Source organism: Coregonus clupeaformis, chromosome 26, assembly GCF_020615455.1.
Source record: "Coregonus clupeaformis isolate EN_2021a chromosome 26, ASM2061545v1, whole genome shotgun sequence".
NCBI classification, from domain to species: domain Eukaryota; kingdom Metazoa; phylum Chordata; class Actinopteri; order Salmoniformes; family Salmonidae; genus Coregonus; species Coregonus clupeaformis.
Genome location: NC_059217.1, coordinates 18,450,884 through 18,477,324, shown reverse-complemented (window position 1 = coordinate 18,477,324; position 26,441 = coordinate 18,450,884). Strand labels below are relative to the sequence as shown.

The window sequence follows — 26,441 nt, the reverse complement described above, 5'->3', positions numbered from 1 at the left end:
TCAGGAGGAATGGGCCAAAATTCACCCAACTTATTGTGGGAAGCTTGTGGAAGGCTACCCGAAACGTTTGACCCAAGTGAAACAATTTAAAGGCAATGCTACCAAATACTAATTGAGTGTATGTAAACTTCTGAGAATGTGATAAAATAAATAAAAGCTTAAATAAATCATTCTCTCTACTATTATTCAGACATTTCACATTCTTAAAATAAATGGTGATCCTAACTGACCTAAGACAGGGGATTTTTACTAGGATTAAATGTCAGGAATTGTGAAAAACTGAGTTTAAATGTATTTGGCTAAGGTGTATGTAAACTTCCGACTTCACCTGTAGATGCAACAAGATGTTGGTGACATGCTGCTTTCCCCAAGCGTTCTATAATTACACTATTAGTTTGTGGCAGGTAGCTTAGTGGTTAAGAGCGTTGTGCCAGTAACCGAAAGGTCGCTGGTTCTAATCCCCGAGCCGACTAGGTGAAAAATCTGTCGATGTGCCCTTGAGCAAGGCACTTAACCCTAATTGCTCCTGTAAGTCGCTCTGGATAAGAGCGTCTGCTAAATGACAAAAATGTAAATGTAAATGTGTATCTTACTGTATTAGAATAAACATTCTATTTCCATGAGTCCAACAGTTCACCAATTAATAGTCCTAGATTATTTGTCCCATATCATGGAGCTCTGCGTGGCACAGTGTGGAAATTATAACAAAAGGGCAGGAAATGCAGAAATGTATGAAAATGCTGAAAATTGTTTTTGTTTGAAGTTGTATTGAACAAGTATAAAATAATCAGAATGGAGAAAGACCCATTGAAATCACTTATAATGTATGTGTTGCCAACCTAGGGTCATGAACAACTCATAAAGCATATTTTGAACTTTTATTATTCAAAGACATAAAATACCTTCAAATACCGTCAAAAATGTGAAAAATATTGTGATATGATATTTTGGCCATATCGCCAAGCCCTAGCACAAACCAATAGAATTTAGTTCTAATGGTCACACCTGCATTTCACACTCAATCCATGCCCTTTAAGCACTGTGTGGCAGTCTAATATGTCATGTTATTACAGAAAGGGAGTCACTGACCCCTATCCACAGTTTGTATGTAGCTCAGTACCAGCCGGGCTCTGGTGGAAGACACTGGTAGACACCAAGAGTAGTATCTGCGCTGACAGGCTATTTCACGCCACGACACATATCGCTAACGTTACTACTCCCAGTCACTCGCACTCACACACACACACACACACACACGACACACACTCTCCTACTCTCGTCCTCTGAAAACAGCATCAGTAATCATTTTGTTGTACAGTCCCATAGCTGTCAAAACAGTTTCTGCTGTCAATTCCTGGAAAATACTACTTCACTGTAGAGAGATCATCACTGACAAAATAACCAGCAAACTAGGGATGTGACAAATGTAAACATTTTCTTAACGTTTAAAAGATAACAAAAAAAACAAAATTGCATGTGAATTGACAATTCAGATATGGTCCTGCGTATGACCACTAGGGGGCAATGCAGTTCATGGCTACCAGACAGCGCTCACCTTGCTGCTGTCCCCCACCCACTCAGTAACGATGGTAGTTAATGTCATTTTTAGGTTCTCTGCTGTGTGCTAGGGCTGGGCAGTATGGCCAAAATAAATATGCTTTATGAGTAGTTCGTGACCCTAGGGTGGCCACATATATTATAAGCGATTTCAATGGGGCTTTCTCCATTCTGATTGTTTTATACTGTTCAATCCAACTTTAAAGAAAAACATTGTTCTGCACTTTTGATAGCATTTCCACACTGTGCCACACAGGGCTGCATGATATGGGCAAAACATCTAGGCTTAGTTAATTGGTGAACTGTTGGAATCATGGAAATAGAATGATTATTCTATAGTACACATTATTATGTACACCACCCCGCTCCTACAGACAGTGAGTCATGTGACCTTGGCTTGCTATATAAAGCAGGCAGACAGGTATCTAGGCATTTAATGATTGTTCAATTGAACGTTAGAATGGGCAAAACGAGTGACCTAAGTGACTTTGAGCATGGTATGATCGTCGGTGCCAGGCATGCCGGATCCAGCATCTCAGAAACGGCCACCCTCCTGGGCTTTTCACACACAGCAATGTCTAGGGTTTACAGAGAATGGTGCGACAAACAAAAAACATCCAGTCAGCGGCAGTCCTGTGGGAAAAAAAAAGCTTGTTGATGAGAGAGGTCGAAGGAGAATGGCAAGAATCGTGCAAGCTAACACGCCAGCCGCAAACAGACAAATAACAGCGCAGTACAACAGTGGCATGCAGAACTTGTGGATCCTTGTCAAGGATGGACTATTGCAGCAGACGACCTCACCGGTTTTTAAACAAGGAGAAGCGGTTCCATTGGGAACGCGATCGTCAACACTGGAAGAGTGGAAAACAATTGAAGAGTGGAAAAACATCGCCTGGTCCGACGAATCCCGGTTCCTGTTGCGTCATGCTGATGGCAGAGTCAGGATTTGGCGGAAGCAGCATGAGTCCATGGACGCATCGTGCCTAGTGTCAACAGTACAGGCTGGTGGCGGTGTGTATGCCATCCAATCTGCAGTAACTGCGTGATGCCATTGCGTCAGCATGGACCAACATCCCTGTGGAACGTTTCCGACTTGTAGAATCCATGGCCCAAAGAATTCAGGCTGTTCTGGAGGCAAAGGGGGGTCCGCCCCGGTACTAGATGGGTGTACCTAATAAACTGGCCGGTGAGTGTAGTGGGCAGCACCTTGAATACATTGTTGTTTGACATGACAATGAATGAATAAACCAGGGAGGAATTATTGACAGGGTACCACTCAGAACAATGGCCGATATCAGGTTTGTCCGTTGTGGCCATTATTTCACCCTCTGTACGAACCACCCTCTGTAGCGCTTTGCGGTCGAGGGCATTGCATTTGCCATACCAAGCAGTGATGCAGCCAGTCAAGATGCTTTCAGTGGTGCAGCTGTAGAACTTTTTGAGGACATGACAAATCTTTTCAGCCTCCTGACTAGCAGACAGTAGTTTGCAGACAGTAAGATACACAAACGAATAGTGTAATTATAGAACGCTTGTGGAAAGAAGCAAGTCACCAACATCTTGTTGCATCTACAGCGGCTTGCGAAAGTATTCACCCCCTTGGCATTTTTCCTATTTTGTTGCCTTACAACCTGGAATTAAAATGGATTTTTGGGGGGGTTGTATCATTTGATTTACACAACATGCCTACCACTTTGAAGATGCAAAATATTTTTCCTTGTGAAACAAACAAGAAATAAGACAAAAAAACAGAAAACTTGAGCGTGCATAACTATTCACCCCCCCCCCCCAAAGTCAATACTTTGTAGAGCCACCTTTAGCAGCAATTACAGCTGCAAGTCTCTTGGGGTATGTCTCTATAAGCTTGGCACATCTAGCCACTGGGCTCTTTGCCCATTCTTCAAGGCAAAACTGCTACAGCTCCTTCAAGTTGGATGGGTTCTGCTGGTGTACAGCAATCATTAAGTCATACCACAGATTCTCAATTGGATTGAGGTCTGGGATTTGACTATGCTTCCCCTTAAATCACTTGAGTGTTGCTTTAGCAGTATGCTTAGGGTCATTGTCCTGCTGGAAGGTGAACCTCCATCCCAGTCTCAAATCTCTGGAAGACTGAAACTGGTTTCCCTCAATAATTTCCCTGTATTTAGCGCCATCCATCATTCCTTCAATTCTGACCAGTTTCCCAGTCCCTGCCGATGAAAAACATCCTCGCAGCATGATGCTGCCACCACCATGCTTCACTGTGGGGATGGTGTTCTTGGGGTGATGAGAGGTGTTGGGTTTGCGCCAGACATAGCGTTTTTCTTGATGGCCAAAAAGCTCAATTTTAGTCTCATCTGACCAGAGTACCTTCTTCCATAAGTGTGGGGAGTCTCCCACATGCCTTTTGGCAAACACCAAACATGTTTGCTTATTTTTTTCTTTAAGCAATGGCTTTTTTCTGGCTACTCTTCTGCAAAGCCCAGCTCTGTGGAGTGTATGGCTTAAAGTGGTCCTATGGACAGATACTCCAATCTCCGCTGTGGAGCTTTGCAGCTCCTTCAGGGTTATCTTTGGTCTCTTTGTTGCCTCTCTGATTAATGCCCTCCTTGCCTGGTTCGTGAGTTTTGGTGGGCAGCCCTCTCTTGGCAGGTTTGTTGTGGTGCCATATTGTTTCCATTTTTTAATAATGGATGTAATGGTGGGATGTCCAAAGTTTCTGATATTTTTTTTATAACCCAACCCTGATCTGTACTTCTCCACAACTTTGTCCCTGACCTGTTTGGAGAGCTCCTTGTTCTTCATGGTGCCGCTTGTTTGGTGGTGCCCCTTGCTTAGTGGTGTTGCAGACTCTGGGGCCTTTCAGAACAGGTTTATATATACTGAGATCATGTGACAGATCATGTGACACTTAGATTGCACACAGGTGGACTTTATTTAACTAATTATGTGACTTCTGAAGGTAATTGGTTGCACCAGATCTTATTTAGGGGCTACATAGTAAAGGGGGTGAATACATATGCACGCACCACTTTTCTGTTATTTACTTTTTAGAATTTTTTGAAACAAGTAATTTTTTTTTCATTTCACTTCACCAATTTGGACTATTTTGTGTATGTCCATTACATGAAATCCAAATAAAAATCAATTTAAATTACAGGTTGTAATGCAACAAAATAGGAAAAACGCCAAGGGGCTATGGATACTTTTGCAAGGCACTGTATCTGACCATGCAGACTGCAGAGTGAACGGCAAGAAAGTGCTTGTGACTCCTTGGTCGAGCAACCGCTCTCTCCTTGAGTGAAAGGGGGCTTGGTGTGGGAAGAGGCACGCAGCACGAGGAGAGGGAGAAAGAGACACAAGTAGAAAACGGAGTAAAACTATAAAACACTGAAATACCTTTATAGGTCAAGTAAAAACCAAAACCGGTCTGTGTATCAATACCAGTATATAGTAAAATACAGTATACTGCCCAGCCCTTCTGTGTGCCTCTCCTCCATGTTCTCAGTTGTCAGTACATGGGACTTCATGTCCCACTTCTCATCAATGTGAAGGATCATTGCAGTGATGTATGACAGCATGTTCACAATCTATTTTTAACACCAAGTTTGAGAGCTCACATGTTGTACTTGCAGAGCAATCATTGCACAATTTCTCCATTCGGGCCGTCACAGTTTTTCGACATGGCATCTTGTAGTCTGATTCTAGATATGCTATCAGAGCATTGAAGACGACATCCTCTACCATTGACAATGGCTGCATATCAACTGCAATCATTTCTGTAATCAGCATTGTGATTTTTTCACTCTGTCCCTTATAGCACTGCTGCCAGGTTGGATCTCATAGTGCCTCCCTTTCAGATGGTTAAGCATTGCACCTGTACTGCCACTGTAGCTCAATTCCACCTTGCAAAGTTTGCATTTCCACCACCTTCACATTAACTTCTAAAAGCATTGCCATACAGGACTTCGCTGCTGTCGCTACCCTGTCTCACTCTGCCATTTTTCCAACTGTTAACGATGATGATGTGCGTAGCGCTTTATATTCGTGTACCGTGGCAAATAATTTGAAAGATGTATATCTCCTCCTACTAACGTTACAGCCTTGTTGCGTTAGTAGGGATGTAACAGTCACTGATATGCATCTAGTGCATTGGTCTGTGGGAGCCCAAACCGATCCAAATTAAGCATCGGTCAGAAAACCTTATGAATTGCCAGTTCACTAATGTTTTTTACTCATACTGTTTTATTCTGTCAATACCTCTTATCTGTTGTGACTGAATTGATGCGTCCTCTCCTTCAGTTCAATAGTCTATTGAACTTTTATGCAAGTAACTGGGTATGACTGTCAAATAACAGTGCACACAGTGCGGGAGACACAGCTGTTCGCGCCAACGAGAGGTAGGCCTATTCCTGTTCTAATAGGCTATTTGTATATCTGTGCGTCACCTTCAGCATTCAGATGCTTTTAAAATGGCTTTCGCAATTTCAATTCATAGGCTTTAGTAGTTGAGTGACAAGCAATGTAATTTGCTGGGTCATCATTACCAAATGTGCTGTAGAGAATGGTGTTTTACCAGAGTTGTGTAGCCTACGGGAGTGGACACACAACTCACATCCAACTACTGATTGGGGTTTCAATCATTCAGAATTTATTTAGATTGTTCAGGTTCACCATAAGAACAAGTTTGTATAGTTTTGCTTTAAACAGTCAGTGTATTTGGTCATTTTTACATGAATAGGGTAATTTCATCAAGGACAGCAATAATGTTTTTAGAGATGCGCAGGTATGGTCGCATTGGTCGGAGCGGGAGAGCTTACATACACACACACACACACACACAAATTGTAACACACACATCATAGAAAGGAAAATCCCTTTGGGAGACCTACAGTTCAAACGTCTAGCGAATAAATAAAAACCATAAAAGGTTGGCCATCTTTCAGATCTGTCATCATTTATAACCGTTCTATGAAGATGTCAGACAACGTCTCCCCTTATCACAGCCTCAGACAGCCATACATTTTGCCACAATATTGAGCACAGTTAACAACCACATTTATCAATGCAATCAATACATATATTGCTTCTATTTCTACAGAAGCTAAGTGTGCTGTAGTGTTGAATTGATTTGGGAGCACTTAACTGTGGGTAAGAAGCCCAAATCCGTGTTCCTCTGGTCCAACATTACATGACTGAGTACTGTAGGCAAGCAACACATACTAAAGACACACACTATTGTACTGTACAATTTGTACAGAAAAATAAATATGCTGAGAACAAACAAGAGCACACATATTCCTATATTCCACCAACACAAACATATGTTTTCCTAATTTCCTAATGTTTTAGGGGGAATTACGTGAAACATGAGAGCAAACATTAATATTTATTTAGCCCTAGTCCCCTGCCCCCTCACACACACACACACACACACACTTGCACACACACACAAACTCATACCCCAACCCCTGTGTCTGCCATCTGGGACACAACGAAGTAAAGCATTGATCTCATTAAAAAGCACTGACTGTACAGATTGCCGTGGCAACCTAGCTACAAACAGCAGCATACCCCATAGCCAGTTGTTCAGAGTAATTTAGTAAGTGGTGTATGAGTCTAGCGTTCATTAGTATCAATTAGCCACGTTAGCATTATAAACCCTTAAGAGACCTACCTGCATGTGTAATGGGACTATGTGTTGAATTGAATGAAGGTCAATAGAATCCACTCAAAACACACATATTACACTGTGGTAACTGAGGTACTTCAGCAGTGAAAAGCTCAATAGGAATTTGACGTTATCGAACTTAAATGTTGAGTGACTGTGACTGACAACACGAGTGGGTTTTCTGATTAGCCAAATCATTTTGTCTGTCCTGTCCTCTCCTCTCCTCCCCTATCCTATTCTCTGATAAAGGAAGGTAAATATGACAGAGCGCCAGAGCCAATCAATCTGTTCTGTAATCCAGCAGTATTTCGAATTCTCTATTCTGACAAGCGGAGGAGAAAAAAAGGTTTCGACAAGGTCATTAAACTCATTCTCCTATATTAACGTTACATTCCTCAGCTTAGTGAAGCTCCGCCACCACTGATTTACACTCGCGGGAAGATGAAGGGAACAGCATCTGTTTTATCTTCCTCTTCAACTGTTTTATCTACCACTTCTTTCCATCCTGAGTTAGCTCTATTTCTCTTTTTTCTTCCGTCTTTCTCTCTCTATTCCTCCAAGCTCTCTCTTTCTTTCTCTCACACTCACTAACTTCTATTTCATACTCTTTTTTCTCTCCCTACCTCTCTTTCTCTACTCTTGACGAAACTTTCTTCTCTGATGGCTGTTCACAGAGAAACATGTTTTCCTGTTTCGTTAGCAGCAGGTGCGAGAGGCTCTTGATTAGCGATAAAACATTTGGAGCTCTTCGAAGGTGTAACACACACACACACACTCCATGGAAGGAGATATGCATCTTAATTTAAATCACCCTGTTGTTGCAGGAACTGTCCTCCACAGCAGGAAATGCAAACGTGTATTCAAGGTTTAAAAGGCTTCTAAAGTTTGTAATTTCCACTTTAACATTTCAGGCTTGATTTGCCCTAACTAAACATGTATCAACCCCTACAAAAATGTCCATTAATTATAATCCACACACATTCACATTTCCTGTTGCGGCAGGATTATTTTCCTGCTGTGAGAAACTGGTCAAATTAAGATCCTACACCTATAGGAAGTAAGAAGGATTTCAGTTTCTTGGCACCTGACAAATTGAATAATGGGAAATTAGATTATGGGGCTCCGGACAGGAAGATATTGTTCAATATTAAATATTTACGAGTTCCAGATGAAGCAGAAGTGAAAAAAATTAACCAGGCAAACTGTGAGGAATCTTAATTAAAAAATAGATATTTCTCTCTACCTCGTTTCCTCTCTCTCTACCTCTCTCTTCCTTTATATCTCCCTCTCTCTCTCACTCTTTCATTTTCTTTTTAATTTACACAGTCCATTTCTCAGAGACAAAAAGGCAGATGGCCAATAAAACTACAATTACTGAGAACCTCCCTAAAATCTGTGGATTTTGACATCGGGTTCTGCACTGACATCAGTTTTGTGGAACCAAATGGGTTAAATGGACTGTTTAGGGTGTGCTTTTACTTGTTTGGTCATGAATAATGGCTATAAAGAACATTCCACTCTTCCCACTATATACAGTGAGGGAAAAAAAGTATTTGATCCCCTGCTGATTTTGTACGTTTGCCCACTGACAAAGACATGATCAGTCTATAATTTTAATGTTAGGTTTATTTGAACAGTGAGAGACAGAATAACAACAAAAAAATCCTGAAAATCGCATGACAAAAATGTTATAAATTGATTTGCATTTTAATGAGGGAAATAAGTATTTGACCCCTCTGCAAAACATGACTTAGTACTTGGTGGCAAAACCCTTGTTGGCAATGACAGAGGTCAGACGTTTCTTGTAGTTGGCCACCAGGTTTGCACACATCTCAGGAGGGATTTTGTCCCACTCCTCTTTGCAGATCTTCTCCAAGTCATTAAAGTTTCGAGGCTGACGTTTGGCAACTCGAACCTTCAGCTCCCTCCACAGATTTTCTATGGGATTAAGGTCTGGAGACTGGCTAGGCCACTCCAGGACCTTAATGTGCTTCTTCTTGAGCCACTCCTTTGTTGCCTTGGCTGTGTGTTTTGGGTCATTGTCATGCTGGAATACCCATCCACGACCCATTTTCAATGCCCTGGCTGAGGGAAGGAGGTTCTCACCCAAGATTTGACGGTACATGGCCCCGTCTATCGTCCCTTTGATGCGGTGAAGTTGTCCTCTCCCCTTAGCAGAAAAACACCCCCAAAGCATAATGTTTCCACCTCCATATTTGACGGTGGGGAAGGTGTTCTTGGAGTCATAGGCAGCATTCCTCCTCCTCCAAACACGGCGAGTTGAGTTGATGCCAAAGAGCTCGATTTTGGTCTCATCTGATCACAACACTTTCACCCAGTTCTCCTCTGAATCATTCAGATGTTCATTGGCAAACTTCAGACGGGCCTGTATATGTGCTTTCTTGAGCAGGGGGACCTTGCGGGCGCTGCAGGATTTCAGTCCTTCACGGCGTAGTCTGTTACCAATTGTTTTCTTGGTGACTATGGTCCCAGCTGCCTTGAGATCATTGACAAGATCCTCCCGTGTAGTTCTGGGCTGATTCCTCACCGTTCTCATGATCATTGCAACTCCACGAGGTGAGATCTTGCGAGGGAGATTGACAGTTCTTTTGTGTTTCTTCCATTTGCGAATAATCGCACCAACTGTTGTCACCTTGTCACCAAGCTGCTTGGCGATGGTCTTGTAGCCCATTCCAGCCTTGTGTAGGTCTACAATCTTGTCCCTGACATCCTTGGAGAGCTCTTTGGTCTTGGCCATGGTGGAGAGTTTGGAATCTGATTGATTGATTGCTTCTGTGGACAGGTGTCTTTTATACAGGTAACAAACTGAGATTAGGAGCACTCCCTTTAAGAGTGTGCTCCTAATCTCAGCTCGTTACCTGTATAAAAGACACCGGAGCAAGAAATCTTTCTGATTGAGAGGGGGTCAAATACACTGTACCTGTATGAGCAAGTAGTTAGACTCTAATATAGTAATATCAGAATCCCTTTGGCAGGCATACAATAACCTTCCGCCCACACACTCTCTCTTCTCACACACACGTGCATATGCTCTACATGTGTACACACACACACACACACACACACACACACACTGAATATACCAAATATTAAGAACACCTTCCTAATATTGAGTTGCACCCCACCTTTTGTCCTCAGAACAGCTTCAATTTGTCTGGGCATGGACTCTATAAGGTGTTGAAAGCGTTCCACAGGGATGCTGACCTATGTTGACTACAATGCTTCCCACAGTTGTGTCAAGTTGGCTAGAAGTCCTTTGGGTGGTTGACCATTCTTGATACACACAGGAAACTGTTGAGCGTGACAAACCCAGCAGCGTTGCAGTTTTGACACAAACTACCATAACCCATTCAAAGGCACTTAAATATTTTGTCTTGCCCATTCACCCTCTGAATGGCACACATACACAATCCATGTCTTAAATGTCTCAAGGCTTAAAAATCCTTTCTTAACCTTTCTTACATAACTATTTTGACCCTTTAAGCAGCGCATTGTTGAAGAACCTTTGGCAGCAATTACAGCCTCAAGTCTTCTTGGGTATGACGCTACAAGCTTGGCACACCTGTATCTGGGGACTTTCTCCCATTCTTCTCTGCAGATCCTCTCAAGCTGTCAGGTTGGATGGGGAGCGTCGCTGCACAGCTATTTTCAGGTCTCTCCAGAGATGTTTGATTGGGTTCAAGTCCGGGCTCTGGCTGGACCACTCTAGGATATTCAGAGACTTGTCTCAAAGCCACTCCTGCGTTGTCTTGGCTGTGTGCTTAGGGTCATTGTCCTGTCGGAAGGTGAACCTTCGCCCCAGTCTGAGACCCTGAGCGCTCTGGAGCAGGTTTCCATCAAGGATCTCTCTGTACTTTGCTCCGTTTATCTTTCCCTCAATCCTGACTAGTCTCCCAGTCCCTGCCGCTGAAAAACATCCCCACAGCATGATGCTGCCACCACCATGCTTCACCGTAGGGATGGTGCCAGGTTTCATCCAGACGTGACGCTTGGCATTCAGGCCAAAAAGTTCAATCTTGGTTTCATCAGACCAGAGAATCTTGTTTCTCATTGTCTGAGTCCTTTAGGTGCCTTTTGGAAACTCCAAGCGGGCTGTCATGTGCCTTTTACTGAGGAGTGGCTTCCGTCTGGCCACTCTACCATAAAGGCCTGATTGGTGGAGTGCTGCAGAGATGGTTGTCCTTCTGGAAGGTTCTCCCATCTCCACAGAGGACCTCTGGAGCTCTGTCACAGTGACCATTGGGTTCTTGGTCACCTCCGTGACCAAGGCCCTTCTCCCCCGATTGCTCAGTTTGGCTGTGCAGCGAGCTCTAAGAAGAGTCTTGGTGGTTCCAAACTTCTTCCATTTAAGAATGATGGAGGCCACTGTGTTCTTGGGGACCTTCAACGCCGCATACATTTTTGGGTACCCTTCACCATATCTGTGCCTCGACACAATCCAGTCTCGGAGCTCTACAGAAAATTCCTTCAACCTCATGTTTTTGCTCTGACATGCACTGTCAACTGTATAGACAGGTGTGTGTCTTCCAAATCATGTCCAATCAATTGATTTTACCACTATTGGACTCCAATCAAGTTGTAGAAACATCTCATGGATGATCAATGGACACGGGATGCACCTGAGCTCAATTTCGACTGTCATAGCAAGGGTCTGAATAATTATGTAAATAGGGTATTTCTGGTTTTTCTTTTTAATAAATTTGCAAAAATTTCTAAAAACCTGTTTTCACTTTTTTATTATGGATTATTGTGTGTAGATTAATGAGGAAAAACATTAATTTAATCTATTTTAGAATAAGCTGTAACGTAACAAAATGTGGAAAAGGGGAAGGGTCTGAATATTTTCCGAATGCACTGTACATTACAAGGAAACACACACACACACACACACACACACACACACACACACACACACACACACACGACTGGTTTCATCTTCTGACAGCTGCTGAGAAAGCTCAGTGTCTATAACCCTTTTTCCATAACATTATCGAGCGAATTAAGAAGGAATATCGATGTAACCTGTAACGACGTAAGAAGCAAATTTTGTTTTTCAAAACGAGCTAACTTGACGTAATAAAGGAATTTGCATATGTTGCAAGAGAAAAGATAATTAGCCTTTATTAAACCCACCAGATTATTTTCCAACAATGGATGTCAATTTAACTCGTTTGACTGCTATTGATGTAAATAAATCTCTTTTGCGAATGTGCATAACTACAGATAAATCCGACAGGAGTTTGAGTGATGAAAGTTGGACAGAGGATCTCGAAATCTCTCCACCAGGAACACATGGATGAACTTCAAAAAACAAATGTTATTTTCTGGCAATTGTGCCTTATTCTGTGCCAGATGTTATACAAACTGTTAAAATGGATAATGCAAATAGTTAGGCATATTTGCGATAGAGCTGTGACCATCATCACAATTGATAACTTCCAATTTAATTAACTAAACTTGGCCATTATTGTTTGCATAATAACACAAGGCTACAACAAAAATAAATGGAGGTTATAGGCTATTTATTAAATCTGTTTGCCAGATCCAGGTGGGCTACACCTGTGGCACAAATTGATTTGCAATGACATCGCCATTTCAACACATTTATGGTATCAAATGCAGGCTACAGTAGCCTACAATAGCATATAAATTAATATGTGATGGCCAACAGATGCAAATGTATCATTCTCCACATTTAATATTAGTTTCATTGAGAACTTTACCCCTTAACAGAAGCACACAAAGGAGTTCCATAACTTCCATTTCACGTTTCCACTTAAGCAGTGTTCGAGACCCAACAACTGAGCATGCGTACAACCCTTAACTCGCTTGAGACGGTTTTCCATAAGCAAAGTCAACATTAGAATGGAGTTAAAACCACCTCTTCCTAGCGAATGTATCTAATGCGCTCTAGTGCGCCTAAAGTCGATTTAAATTGTTTTCCAGTGAGTTTGTCGCAGTTATTTCTTGTTCCCTCGAAAAGCAGAAGCAGTCAGCCACAGCTGTTTCAATACCCACACACATGAAAACACTATTTAAATGTCAAATCAGTAAAAATATAACAATGTGACTTTGAACACTAAGTGGGCGAGAGAGAGTGGTAGGGCATTGCATGTCTGGTTGATTGTACCGTACTGCATTGTACTGTTCTGCATATCACCCTCAACGCCTCTCTCTCCCTCTCAGTCAAGAGAATGAAAACCAAAAAGGGAAGAGCGAAAGGAAAAAATCTCTCTCTCTCTCTCTCTCTCTCTCTCTCTCTCTCTCTCTCTCTCTCTCTCTCTCTCTCTCTCTCTCTCTCTCTCTCTCTCTCTCTCTCTCTCTCTCTCTCTCTCTCTCTCTCTCTCTCTCTCTCTCTCTCTCTCTCTCTCTCTCTCTCTCTCTCTCTCTCTCTCTCTCTCTCTCTCTCTCTCTCTCTCTCTCTCTCGCTCTCTCGCTCTCTCTCGCTCTCTTCGCTCTCTCTCGCTCTCTCGCTCTCTCGCTCTCTCGCTCTCTCTGTCGCAGATTAATCCTAGATAATGAACAGATTTAAACCACAAGATCTTGAATGATCGCATCAGACGGTTCAGATGGTCCAGGCCATCTGGGTTTAATGCCAATAACAGACCAGATCTCCTACACACAGGACAAACCAATTACTCAGACCTGAGACATTTTCTTTACGGTCAACAACAGCTGCTGTATCAACCTGCGTACATGCATGCTTGTATAGGCTTGTATGCATAGTGTGTGTGCATATGACTGTGTGCATCTGTACTGTATCATTTGTGCATAGGTGCATATATATTTGCATGTATAAATGGGTGCATGTGTGTGTGCCATGCATGAATGTCTGTCTGAGTGTGTCGAGATCAGACAGTGACCAATGTGTCCAGCATTGGCAATCCCTTGTGTATCTGTTGACTGTGAATGAGGTCAGTTACCCCCCACTCACCACCACCACAGACTACCCGTCCCTGGGGTCTTGGAATGAAATACATTGGTTGTAAATAAAGTTGTGTGATTCAGGACAGGACGGGGGGTGAGCTGCGGGTGCACCTGTGTGCAGTGGGCAGGCAGGCACCTTACAGCTGACATGCATTCATGGGTATCAAAGCAGAAAGCAACACCTGGGCTCAGACAGGACCCTGGACGGACGGGAGCAACTACGCGGAACAGTCCACCGTGGTGTCACAGGAGGAGGAGGAGAAAGAGAAGGAAGTGGGTGAGCATGGGAAATGCTGATGTACTACGTGCAGATTTCTGTGTCGGAGCTACAAAGACGAACAGAGCAGAACAGAACTGCTCGTCCAATATGAGAAACTAACTGGCCAGGTGCAACATCAAACACAAACATAATTTTATAGACCAAGGTGACCATTATGCTATGAATGTATGAATTTGCCAGACGGTAAGGTCATTATACTCAGTTAGAGAGAGAGAGAGAGAGAGAGAGAGAGAGAGATAGTAGTGAGTGAGTGAGTGAGTGAGTTTTCCTGCATTAAAGCCAGTGTAAAGGTCTCAGTCTAGCACGACTGGCACAGCTGGCCTCAGAGGGTACTTATTAAGGGTGAGTGGGATGTTAAAGTGCACCGTCAAACAGCTTGTAAAATCTTAATGCAGCTTAGGGACGACGCTGTAAAGAAAACAAACATTATCAACAACAACAGGGCATTAACAGAGTGGCCGTCAGACAGGCATAAGCAAGCCCTACACACACAATATTTATTCAAACAGAGGCATATGCAGCAATAAAAGCTATAAAACGCATATGCACTGAATAGAGGGAGGGCAGGGGGCAGAGACTCTGATGGGGTAAACCCATTGAAAAAACAGACCCCAGGAAGCAGGGAGTGAAAAGGGCTGAGGATGGGGGTGTGAGGGGATTGGAGGGGCGTATACACAGTCCTCCTCTCGTATAGATATTTACCTACAAGAAATCCACGTCTTCTCGGGCCTGATTTTCTCCTAAGGCTTGAATATCTTCTTTGGCTCTTCATCTCTCCATCTACACCCCTCTATCACTCTTTCCCTCAACCCCTCTTCTCCGTTAGCCCTCTCTCCCTCTCCCGCCCTCTGTGCAGAGCTCTATGATAAAGAGCCCTAGGAGGTTGTTCCAGTGTTCGGTTAGATATCGGCTCAGCTCGGCTCAGCACAGTTGGCAGGGCAGCCGATGACGCTACGTAATGTCTCGAATACCGGGCCGTGAGCGCTGCAGAACATCAAAGGGAATCTGGGCGGGCATCTAGGCCGCCGCGCCGTCGCTCTCACTGCAACCCATGACAAGCAAATCCCCTCAAGGTAAAGAGTCGCTCTGGGAGCTTAGTGAGAACCCTGCTACGGGTGTATAGAGGAGATATGTACTAACGGTGTAATCGTCATCAACGCAAACAGACTTATTCACTACGGAGTTAGCTAGAGGTGAGAGAGATGAGGAAGGGAGGGAGAGAGAGAGAGAATTACTGTACATTTGTATTGTTTATTTCACTTTTGTTTACTATCTACTTCACTTGCTTTGGCAATGTTAACATACGTTTCCCATGCCAATAAAGCCCTTAAATTAAAATGAAATATATATAAATAAGAGAGAGAGTGAGAGAGAGAGAGAGAGAGAGAGAGAGAGAGAGAGAGAGAGAGAGAGCGAGAGAGAGCTAGAGAGAGAGAGAGAGAGAGAGAGAGAGAGAGAGAGAGAGAGAGAGAGAGAGAGAGAGAGACTCAATAGGATTTCATCCACTCTAAAAGGGTACAGAATCTTCAGAGGAGGACAGGGCATGTGCTTGTGTGTGTGTGTGTGTGTGTGTGTGGTTAATTATGAGAGGCTGTGTCTGTGTTACGCTAGTGTTGGCTCTACGCTGAGTGGAGATCTGAGTGCAGAGATACCAAACCATCAAAGCCTTTACTGTCCCTCGGCAAGGACCGGCCTGGAAAATCACGTTACACCCCTCTTTCCCAGAATGACACACTCACACGCACAGACACGCTCGTACACACCCTCATGGCAACAATGACAACACAGTTCCAGCGGCCTCACCTCAACTCCCAAATCCTACTTTTAGCAAACTCTGATTTCCCACTCCTAAGCCATAGTAAGACATTTGTGTCGGATTCCCTCAAGGGAGAATGTGAAGCTTAAAGTAGACATCTTCAGAGTCTGGGTTATGGAGATTGAATGGCTCTATGTCCCTATGGCCCTGAAACTAACTTTGAGAGAACGCATAGGGAGAGAGGGGGGAAACAAGGCCAGCAAAATAACCTACCTCTGTTTGACTTCCAAACAAACTTTCAAGAATGAGCCCTGTGAGGTTGACAATGACATGCAGCAGAAACAGGGCCCTGTGCTCTGTAGCTCTGTCACCGAGCAGATACCTAGGTTTTAAGTCTAGCAGATAGATACCTCTAAAGGTATTAACTCTATTTTTTATTCATGAATGTTCTTAGTGGAACGTATGTTGGTCTGCATCGCAACGCTCCCCTCGCTCTCTGACTACAGAGTGAGAACTGGATTATAACAGGGGATGTAAATAAACCTAAATCACATTTAAGATATTCCCTAATCTGTTGAGGGGATTAGGTGATGATACCCTGTCAGGCGCTGGGGAGATCAAATGGAAACACAACAACAGAGAGAACAAGGCGGAGAGAGGAAGAGAAAATAGGATTTTTGTGTCGGGAGTTTGACTTTGAACAATATGTTAGTTTGCGCAGGCAGAGCTGAGTTGCAGTGAGGTGCAATATCGGGCCGCGGCAGAGAGGAAAATCCACCTTGACGGTAAACAAGGTAATCAGAGGAAAGAAAATAAACAACAACATTCCCCTGGTTACACCCTTCTCTCAATAAATACATTGTAAAGTGGTTGTCCCACTGGCTATCATAAGGTGAATGCACTCATTTGTAAGTCGCTCTGGATAAGAGCGTCTGCTAAATGACGTAAATGTAAATGTATTGGGATTGAGGGGGAGAGAGACAGAGAGAGAGAGGGGGAGAGAGAGTGAGAGAGAGAGTGAGCGACAGCGACAGAGACAGAGACAGAGACAGAGACAGAGACAGAGACAGAGACAGAGACAGAGACAGAGAAGGGAGGTTAGCGAGAGAGAGGTTTTTATGGAGGGCTCCACTACTGTCTAATACAATGCTGCTGTCCAGCATTGTTACCTCAAAGCCTGAGATAACGCTGACACAAGTTGATAATAGGTGGTTCACATTGACCCCTGCAGGTAAACAATCTAGACGCGGGCTGTGTAGTGCTAGGAAGAAGAAGAAGAAAAACGTGCACCCTGGGAGAGCCCCAGGACAGAGTTTGGTAAACCCTGCTCTAGAGGAGGCTGCCTCTCCTCTACTCTCCATATCAGGAGCCTGTGGCCGGGTGGCCAGGTCAACCATGTGTCTACTGGTGGAAATTGTCATGCCCAAAAAGACAAACCTTTATAATAACACCTTGACTGCCTGTGACACGTGTCTACCATGCTCCAGGCTCTGCCTGTGTTATTCACATCTGCTCCTCTATCTGTGTGTGTGTGTGTGTGTGTGTGTGTGTCTCTCTATCCTCATTTCCCCTCTCTTCCTCTCTGTCGCTCTCGCTCTCACTTTGTTGGTCTCACCTCTGTTTCTCCTCTCTCCCTCCCTCCCTCTCTCCCTCCCTCTCTCTCTCTCTCCCCTTCCCCTCTCTCCCTCCCTACACACCGCTTTGCTGTGCCTCTGCCAGTATGACCCAGGTTTTCCTCCTGTGGCAGGGACCATTCTCATTAGTACGCAGACAGCCCATAAAGGCCTGTGAAATATTCTCCCCCGAGCACAGACCCACAGCCCCCTATAAATCACCACAACCTCCACAGCCACAGAGCAGCCCACTGGCAAATCAATGGAAGGCTAGAGGCCCAAGCACTCACGTGCCATCCATAGGGGCCGATTGGGGTGACGGGATAGAGGGAGAGGGTAGGGAAGGAGGAGAGGATAGAGGAAAGGGTGAGAGAGGAGGGATTGAGGAGAGAACAAGGAAGAAGAGGAAAGAGGAGGGGTGAGAGAGGGAGGAGAGAGGGAGTAGAAAGGAGGATTAGATGGGAGGGGTAGAGTGGAGAGAGGGGAGAGAGGGAGGAGTGGGGAGGGAGAGAAGTGGGGAGGGGGAGAGAAGATAGAGGGGTGAAATCAGTGAAAGGAGTGAGTGGAGATAAGGAGGGAGGGAGTGGGGAGAGCGAAGAAGGGAGAGAGGAGGAAGAGAGAGAGCATCCTGTTGATGATGAATGTGTCCTCATTTGGGAGAATGCGACAGAGATATAGAGAGATCTACAGGCTTCACAGCTCCCTGAATCTTTCCTTTTTCCATAATATTTGAGATGGTGAAAAGCACAGAGAGAGTAATGATCTTCTGTATCCTCAGGCAGACTCACACACACTTGCCTCTCAAGCTCTCACCCACTGAGACACACACAAATTGGATTATAACTATGCAAATGGTGAGTGTGAACTACACACAGGGTCTGTAGTACACATAGCCTCACATAAAATTACAACACACTGTGTCAATACAAGGCCATTATTCTAACAGTCCCACACACAGAGACAGAGAGAGACAGAGACAGAGAGAGACAGAGACAGAGAGATAGAGAGACAGAGAGATAGAGAGACAGAGAGACAGAGACAGAGAGACAGAGAGACAGAGAGACAGAGAGAGAGAGAGAGAGAGAGAGAGAGAGAGAGAGAGAGAGAGAGAGAGAGAGAAGAGACTAAAGGGCTTTCCTCTCCCAGACCCTACTCGAATACATATATATTTTTAATATGGCGACCTGGTCCCAACGGACCCGAGGACAACCAGACCCGGCCCCATATAGACCCAGTCGGGTCCAGACACGGTCTGATCCAATGGGAGAGAGGGAAAGGCCATTTTTTTGCTACGTTATTAACTGAAGCTGTTATTGCACGAGCTAGCTGGGATAGAGAAACTGAGGAGCTCTAGCAGCAGCTGGGGGAGGGGCCATACAGTGTGTGTGTGGCTGAGTAGCAGGAGAGAGAGAGACAGCAGCAACCAAGCCGACTGGCACTAGTTACTAACTTCTAGCTGCCAAAACTAGGTTATTTATCATCCAATTTGACTGCATCAAACCGAGAAGTGAAGCTAGCAGGGTAGGCTAATTTAGGTTACATAGGCTGCGCTTTCCCCCATCCTTTCTGCACAATTACAACATTAACTCCATTCAGAGTATTCAGTAGCAGCCTGCCTGTTGGCTATTGGTCATTGTAGCCTATCCTTCTCATTTAACTTTTAATTCCGTCATTTTAATTCCATCTTCCATTGATCACCTAACTTGCTTGCCACAGCACACACAGAGCCAGAGGCTAGTGCCGCTTTGATGTCTTATGATTGGCCGACAACAACAAGCTACACGCCCACTGTGGTGAAAATCCTGTGCAGCAGCATGAAAGAGACTATTTTCTCTCTATATCTCTACTGCATTCGGATCTGTACGGGTCCTTACTGGCAAATCAGTTATCATTTCTAATACTCGAGACCTGTGACAATCAAATCAGATCCGAGGGTCAACTACAGAATTTCAGACCCAGCCCGGTTGGGTCCCGGGTCGGGCCCCGGGTAATCGGGTTTGGGTGGACCCGTGAAGACCTCTACCCTAAGGCTACAACTGAACTCTACTATAATTACCTAACGCTACTGCAACACACAAACCCATTCAGAAGAGGAAGGTATTGGTACTGTAGTAGAACATGATACTATTGAAGACAGATATTCTTTCTGACATCACATCTCTGTGGCCTGTTTGTTCCTTGCCATGTATCCTATCCAACCAGTGTCATGACACTGGGGTCAGTTCCGCTACAATATGGTTTCGGGTTACCAAGAGGAAAGCATCATCTCCTCCATAATAACAGGACCACGGACGGTAGTGCAAAGGGGGTGGGTTGATGCTGGGACTGCACTAGACACAACACAAACACACACAAACAAACAAGGTAGACACGCAGGAAACAAGGTAGCTCAGCTTGACGTTCCGGTGCAGCAGTACTGTAGGTGGATATGGCTCCCATTCTACCTGTCTCTGTGTGTCACTGTGGTATCCAGCTCCTCTGTCACAGTGAGGTGTCTCCAGCTGTCCTGCTGCAGTGTGTGTCCCAGAGGCACAGCCTGTCTCACAGGACAATCTGGAGTCTACTGTCTTCTCCATTGCACCTGCTGCCGGGGGGCGAGTAACATTCCTATACACCCCCTCTCCCTCCTCCCACATAAACCCTCTATTATTTTCTCCTAGACAGACAGACACCCACTTTGGGAGGTGTGTGTGTGTGTGCGTTGCACTTGTGTCAGCACGTGTGTGTTCGTGTGTGTGAGTGGGCTAAATGCCAGAGCTGACTCATACGACACCTGTCTTTTCAACACACACATTTCTACCGGCATGATGTTTTTACTACCAGCTCAGAGGACTCATGTCAGCTTTGACCTAGAGCTAGTGTGGGTGTGAGACGTGCAGCCTCCTTGCATAACTCTACTCTTCTCTCTACTGAAGAGCACTGAAGCATATAAACCATAGCAGTCTTTTAAAATGGTTGGGTAGGTTTAATCTATCTGAGTGGTAGCACAGGATTCCTACATGGTTAGGGTGAATTGATTAAGACCCTGCCCTCTGACCTGATGTGTTGCCATTAAAGTATGACCCAAACTGGGCTAAAGCAGGGCTCTCCAACCCTGTTCATTTTACTTAAAAAACAACATTTTAGTCATTTAGCAGACGCTCTTATTCAGAGCGACTTACAGTTAGTGAGTGCATACATTTTTTCATACTGGCCCCCCGTGGGAAACGAACCCACAACCCTGGCGTTGCAAGCGTCATGCTCTACCAACTGAGCTACAGGGGACCTGGAGAGCTACTATCCTGTAGGTTTTCACTCCAACTCTAATCTAGCGCACCTGATTCTAATAATTAGCTGGTTGATACGCTGAATCAGGTTAGTTACAACTGGGGTTGGAGTGAAAACCTACATGAGGGTAACTCTCCAGGAACAGGGTTGGAGAGCCCTATTGTAAAGTGTGTGTGTGTGTGTGTGTGTGTGTGTGTGTGTGTGTGTGGGGGGGGGTGCTTCCCTGCATGTTTGAGTCCAGGGTACGATGTGATATTTGGCATTTCTCCTGGCATTACTGTGTGCTGAGAGAGTGTGTGTTTGTCTGGGTCGAGCGTTACACACAGCGCGAGGCGTGAAATGTGCGTTAATGCCCAATCTGTGGACATCTTATCTCTGGCTACAATGTCTCTGTCTCAGACACACTCAGTTCTTTTGTGTTCCTGTGAGACTGAGACCGGAGCAGGGGCTGAGAATGGGCCAGGGGTTGAGAATGGGCCAGGGGCTGAGACCGGAGCAGGGGCTGAGAATGGGCCAGGGGTTGAGACCGGAGCAGGGGCTTAGAATGGGCCAGGGGTCTGAGACCGGAGCAGGGGCTGAGAATGGGCCAGGGGCTGAGACCGGAGCAGGGGTTGAGAAAGGGCCAGGGGCTGAGACCGGAGCAGGGGTTGAGAAAGGGCCAGGGGCTGAGACCGGAGCAGGGGTTGAGAATGGGCCAGGGGCTGAGACCGGAGCAGGGGCTGAGGGGGGTGCTGAGCAAAACAACACTGCTTTGACACTGCAATAATAATGGCCTTTTTTAGAAAAGTGTTCTAAAATAAAAATTAAACTAAATACCAGGGTTGATATTCCCCGAAAATTAATTGTATTGCACTGAAATAACCCAGACAAAGTTTGAATCTTTTTCTATGTTTTATGTGTCTGTCTATATCTGTACTCTACACACACACACACACACCTGATAAGGAGGGGTGTGGCCTCCCTCCCCTCTCTGTCTCTCGGGGCAACAGGAGCGGAATCCCCTCTGAGGCTGGTGTGAACGACGCTGGGAGGAGGAGAGACGCACAAAATACACCCAATCTAGCAGGACTTATTGTAATGCTGGAAAAGGCTTGTGGGTAATCCCTGTGGAGGTTGGAGAGGGGCCTGGCACTGAGACTGAGACGGAGACAGAGACGGGTCATATTGGCAGTGGCGATAGGGAGATAGGGAGAGAGGTGTGCTGCCTGAGATAGGTGCAGGGCTGCCGGGTCAGTTTACTGGGCTAAGTTTGCTTCTTGGCAGTGTTGTGACCAGGCTTGAGGTGTGAGTGGGGATGGGGTCGGGCGAGGCAGGGAGCCCAGAGGTGGTGCGCTGGTTGTAGAGCACAGATTGTTATGGGGCAAGACAAAATGTCAGGGACCACTGCTCTTCTGGCACATCATTTTCTGTTTACCCGTATGAATTACTTTGCCCTTCTCTCCAACCCTCCCCTCTCCTCTACCCATCTTCACTCCTCTCCTCTGTTCTCATCTCCTTTATTCTCCTCTCTCCTACTTTCCTCCTCTCTCCCGGTCTTCCCTGCTCTTCTGTTGTGTTTTTAGCTGGCGATGTGGGGTTTGGGGAGCCACTGTAAGCAGTACTGGCATCTGCTGGAGAGCTTGGCGCACCGCCAGCGGGCATCGCTTTGGCAACCAGTCGTGCCATTGGATTTATCTCCAACCTGTCAGCTGATGCCCTTTGTGGGGGTAAGACGATTGGACACAGCCTCCTTGGCTTGGCCAGCCTGCTTGGCTTGGCATGGCACTGGCACTCTCCGCTCCTCTCTTCCAGGTTGTCTGCCATGCATGCCTTCTAAGACCCTGGCATTTTAAAGCACCAGGCATGTCACAGGAGACCTGGGAGCCAGCCCCATGAAATGCCACCCAGCTCTCGTTGGCTAGGGGATACAAGTCCCGAGGAAGAGAGAGGAAGAGAGAGGAGGAGAGGGAGAGAGGCAGAGGGACAGAGGGACAGAAAGAGATATATAGAGAGAAGCTAAGTAGCTTATATGTAGAGGGATGACTAGGTAGAGGGCGAGCAGACGGGGAAACAGTCTCTTCCCAGTCTGGTTGGCAGGTTTAAAGTTGGAGAGGGAGAGGGGGGTCATGTTTGAGATGCTGGTTCTGGGGACCAGCATCTCTGTCATTGGCCTGTGTGTGGCACAGTGGGCATATTTGTAATTGAGGGCACTTCCTTCAAATAACAAGATCAACTCACTTCAATCAGGACTAAGGCTATGTTTATAGATCTGTTGCAGTGTTGTGACACTAGCACAGCTCATTAAAAAACGTATCTCTTTCCCAACGAGTGTTGTCACCAAATAGCCAATAATTCTAATCTGTAGCCAATCAATGTTAGACAAGCTTGTAAATGTCCCGCAATGCATAGGACAACAAGTAGGTGTGCACATGCAGTGCTGCTATTGGCTATGACATGGGGAGACATTAATCAATTGGCAACTATAACATAACTGTTCATCCAATTAGTTGCGTGACAAATGCTTAATTGATCATTTGCTGGCTGCCTCTTCAAATTATGTTCATTATGAAATGACTAAATCAATTCAAGTACCAATTAAGTCAGCTTTGTAGATATCAATAATTATCTCTATCAGACCATTCTTTTTCAATGTGTTCATACAATAATTTTACTATGAAAACAGTCAAGTTCCCATCCACTCAGCGGTGGCAATATGAACTCCATATCCACATTACATTGTAATAACTCCCAACACCTGCTCTGGTGACCCTATTTATAAAACATTTAGTGATGCCCTGGGGCGCCTCCACAATGCAATGGGGATCACATTTAGGCTACAGTACCTGCTCATGGACAGGTGCTATGCTACTTACGACAGTGTTCTTCATCGCTGTTATCAGAACAGTCATCGTCATCGTCACATCTCCAGAGAGTAGGTATGCACCTTCCGTTCTTGCATTGAAACTGACCAGTTTCACAATCCGTATCAGTATGAGTTCCTGCAGAAAAGAACAAGATAAACCCGTAAATAAAACAGTACAAAAAATATATATGTTTAGGTTTGGTTACAAAATATAGGTTGTGCGCCAGGGATATGTCACCAATTCATCACACAACAGCCACGCGCAACCCGCACAAGTGTTCTATCTTTGGTAGGAAACATTGTTATCAAATTGTTTGATGTTTAATTGATCCACTGATACAATCAGGTTTTAGAGAGTGTCATTGATACAATGTTGTTGCAACAAGGGTTGGATCCACTGTTACTAAGTGATGGTTAATTGATGCCTTAATACATTGTTTTTAGCCTACAACACGGTCTGGGGACAAACAACGTTGATTGCTCTCTATGATGAGCACAACATCCATTGAGAACAGAAAAGAAAAGCTAATGTCATTTAATTGGCAGAAGGTCTATATGGGAATTATTTACGTCTAATCATTTCAAATTGGAATGCAAAACTAGAACTGTTGGACTTTCGTGTAGCCTAATTGTTGTCTTTATTTTATTGTAGCCTAACCTATTTTTGTGAATGTTGACACCTTTTGTTTAACACAGTAAGAAATGTAATGCAGGCTACAACAGGCTTACAAGCCAACTCAAAATATCATGCTGATTGAATAATAGATCAACAGCGAGCATGCCCATGTATTGGATCAATTAGGAAATAATGGAAATACTACCCCTTCCACGTAGCCTGCCTTCCACGTAGCCTAGGCTACACGTTGTGCTCAAGCGGAGGTTTAGGCTACCTTCCATATGTCATTCATGCAATGCTGGCTACCTCCCGCGTATTGTCATTTAGTAGGCTGGGTAAAGAACAGTAAATACTGTTTTCATGACGTTGTAGAATAAGTAAAAAACAGCAGAGCACAGATAACCTCCTTTGAAATAGTATTTAGTGCAGGTAAACATGAATTCCCTGTTGTGGTGACTATTGAAAATAAGGCGTGCATCAAGGCTACTCTACTTCTACGATGCTTGCTGGATAAACTGGCTGGTTCCGTTCTGTAACGTCGCTTCCCCATTCACCATTCGTTGTAATGAAAATTCCCTCTCCGATAATCAATGAGAAAATGTATTCTTACCTTGGGTGGAGTGGAGCTCCATTAGTAACAAATGTAAGAGCATTAGCTTCCCGACTTCTGTCCACATCTTTAAAAGAAGAGGTGAGTCGTCGTTATGTTGTTCATACAAATATACTTAAAGAAGCAAGCAGGCGCTTCCACTCGCTATGCAATGCCACACTGCGCTCGCTTGCTCTGCTGCCTTGGATCAGTAGGCTCGGCTCGAAACACCCCTGCCTGCCTGCATCAGTAGCAATTTGAATCAGTGACGTTTATGGGCGGGATTGAGCCTGCGGTAATGTAATGAAACTGAACATTTTTGTCATTTAGCAGACGCTCTTATCCAGAGCGACTTACAGTTAGTGAGTGCATACATTTTCATACTAGCCTTCCGTAGGAAACGAATCCACCATGCTCTACCAACTGAGCTACAGGGGAACAAATGTAAGGCATATATCAGTCGATACACAGCTGCGAAGTGACCCTGCATCTTCAAAATATTATAAATAATTTCACAGAAGATGTTCTCGATCTGTATATTCCCGGGAGATGAAGATGGAGTCTTTTCCTATAGCTTAGTAATAACCCAATAACCAGAATACTAGCATTGAAGTTTTCATTGAGCTGTGTGTGGCACTAGCCTACATTGATTATCAGACAACTTGTGATCAATTATGTCTATCAAATATATCTCAAATATATCTCACAACAATATGACATATGATATTGACAGTTTTTGTTTTGAATTTGAGAATCCAAAATACATCTACCAACAGTTAAAATTCAACACTTCAACTTTCACATTACTAATTGATTAGACTATGCAGATTGTATAATTGCTCAAACTCTCCATATCTATCAGACAATGTGGGTTGAAGTTTCCCTAGACACTCATCTGTACAGTAGAGATCAGCTGGGGCTTGACATGACATGAATTGGAGCAGAAGGGCTTAAAGTTACACACCATCCTTACGGAGAGTCGTCAGTAGCAGTGTCAAATCAACTGTAAGAAGCCAAAATATGGGCCAAGTCTGGGCTGACACATTTATAGTAAAACCGTAATGAAGACATGACTCACTACAAGGGAACTGAAGCCCAACATGGTCAACAACCAGACACTGTGTTGCTTGCTCATTTTGAAAATCTATACCCGATGCAAATAGCCCTACAATATAAATGATATGCATATTGGTATACACAATGTGTGTATGTGAGGAGTATGTGTGTGCACACTGCACACTTATTATGCTGTTATTGTGTTTGATATGCCCTGGCTTCCTTGGCTTTGGGGTCCCTTAATTCAATTAAAAAATGGCACTT

The 26,441-nt window shown here is 44.5% G+C and overlaps 1 protein-coding gene across 1 annotated transcript in view; it reads right to left on the bottom strand.

Moving 5' to 3' along the window:
• The window catches only part of LOC121540439 (low-density lipoprotein receptor-related protein 8-like), a 269,383-nt gene extending 244,056 nt beyond the window's left edge, over positions 1-25,327 (bottom strand). The window contains exons 1-2 of the mRNA XM_045207759.1: positions 25,143-25,327; positions 23,927-24,052 (exon numbers count right to left, since the gene is read on the bottom strand). Of these exons, the coding sequence (XP_045063694.1) occupies positions 23,927-24,052; positions 25,143-25,209 (193 nt within the window). The 5' untranslated portion in view covers positions 25,210-25,327. The remainder of the gene's footprint in view (positions 1-23,926; positions 24,053-25,142) is intronic.
• Positions 25,328-26,441: the final 1,114 nt, after the last annotated feature.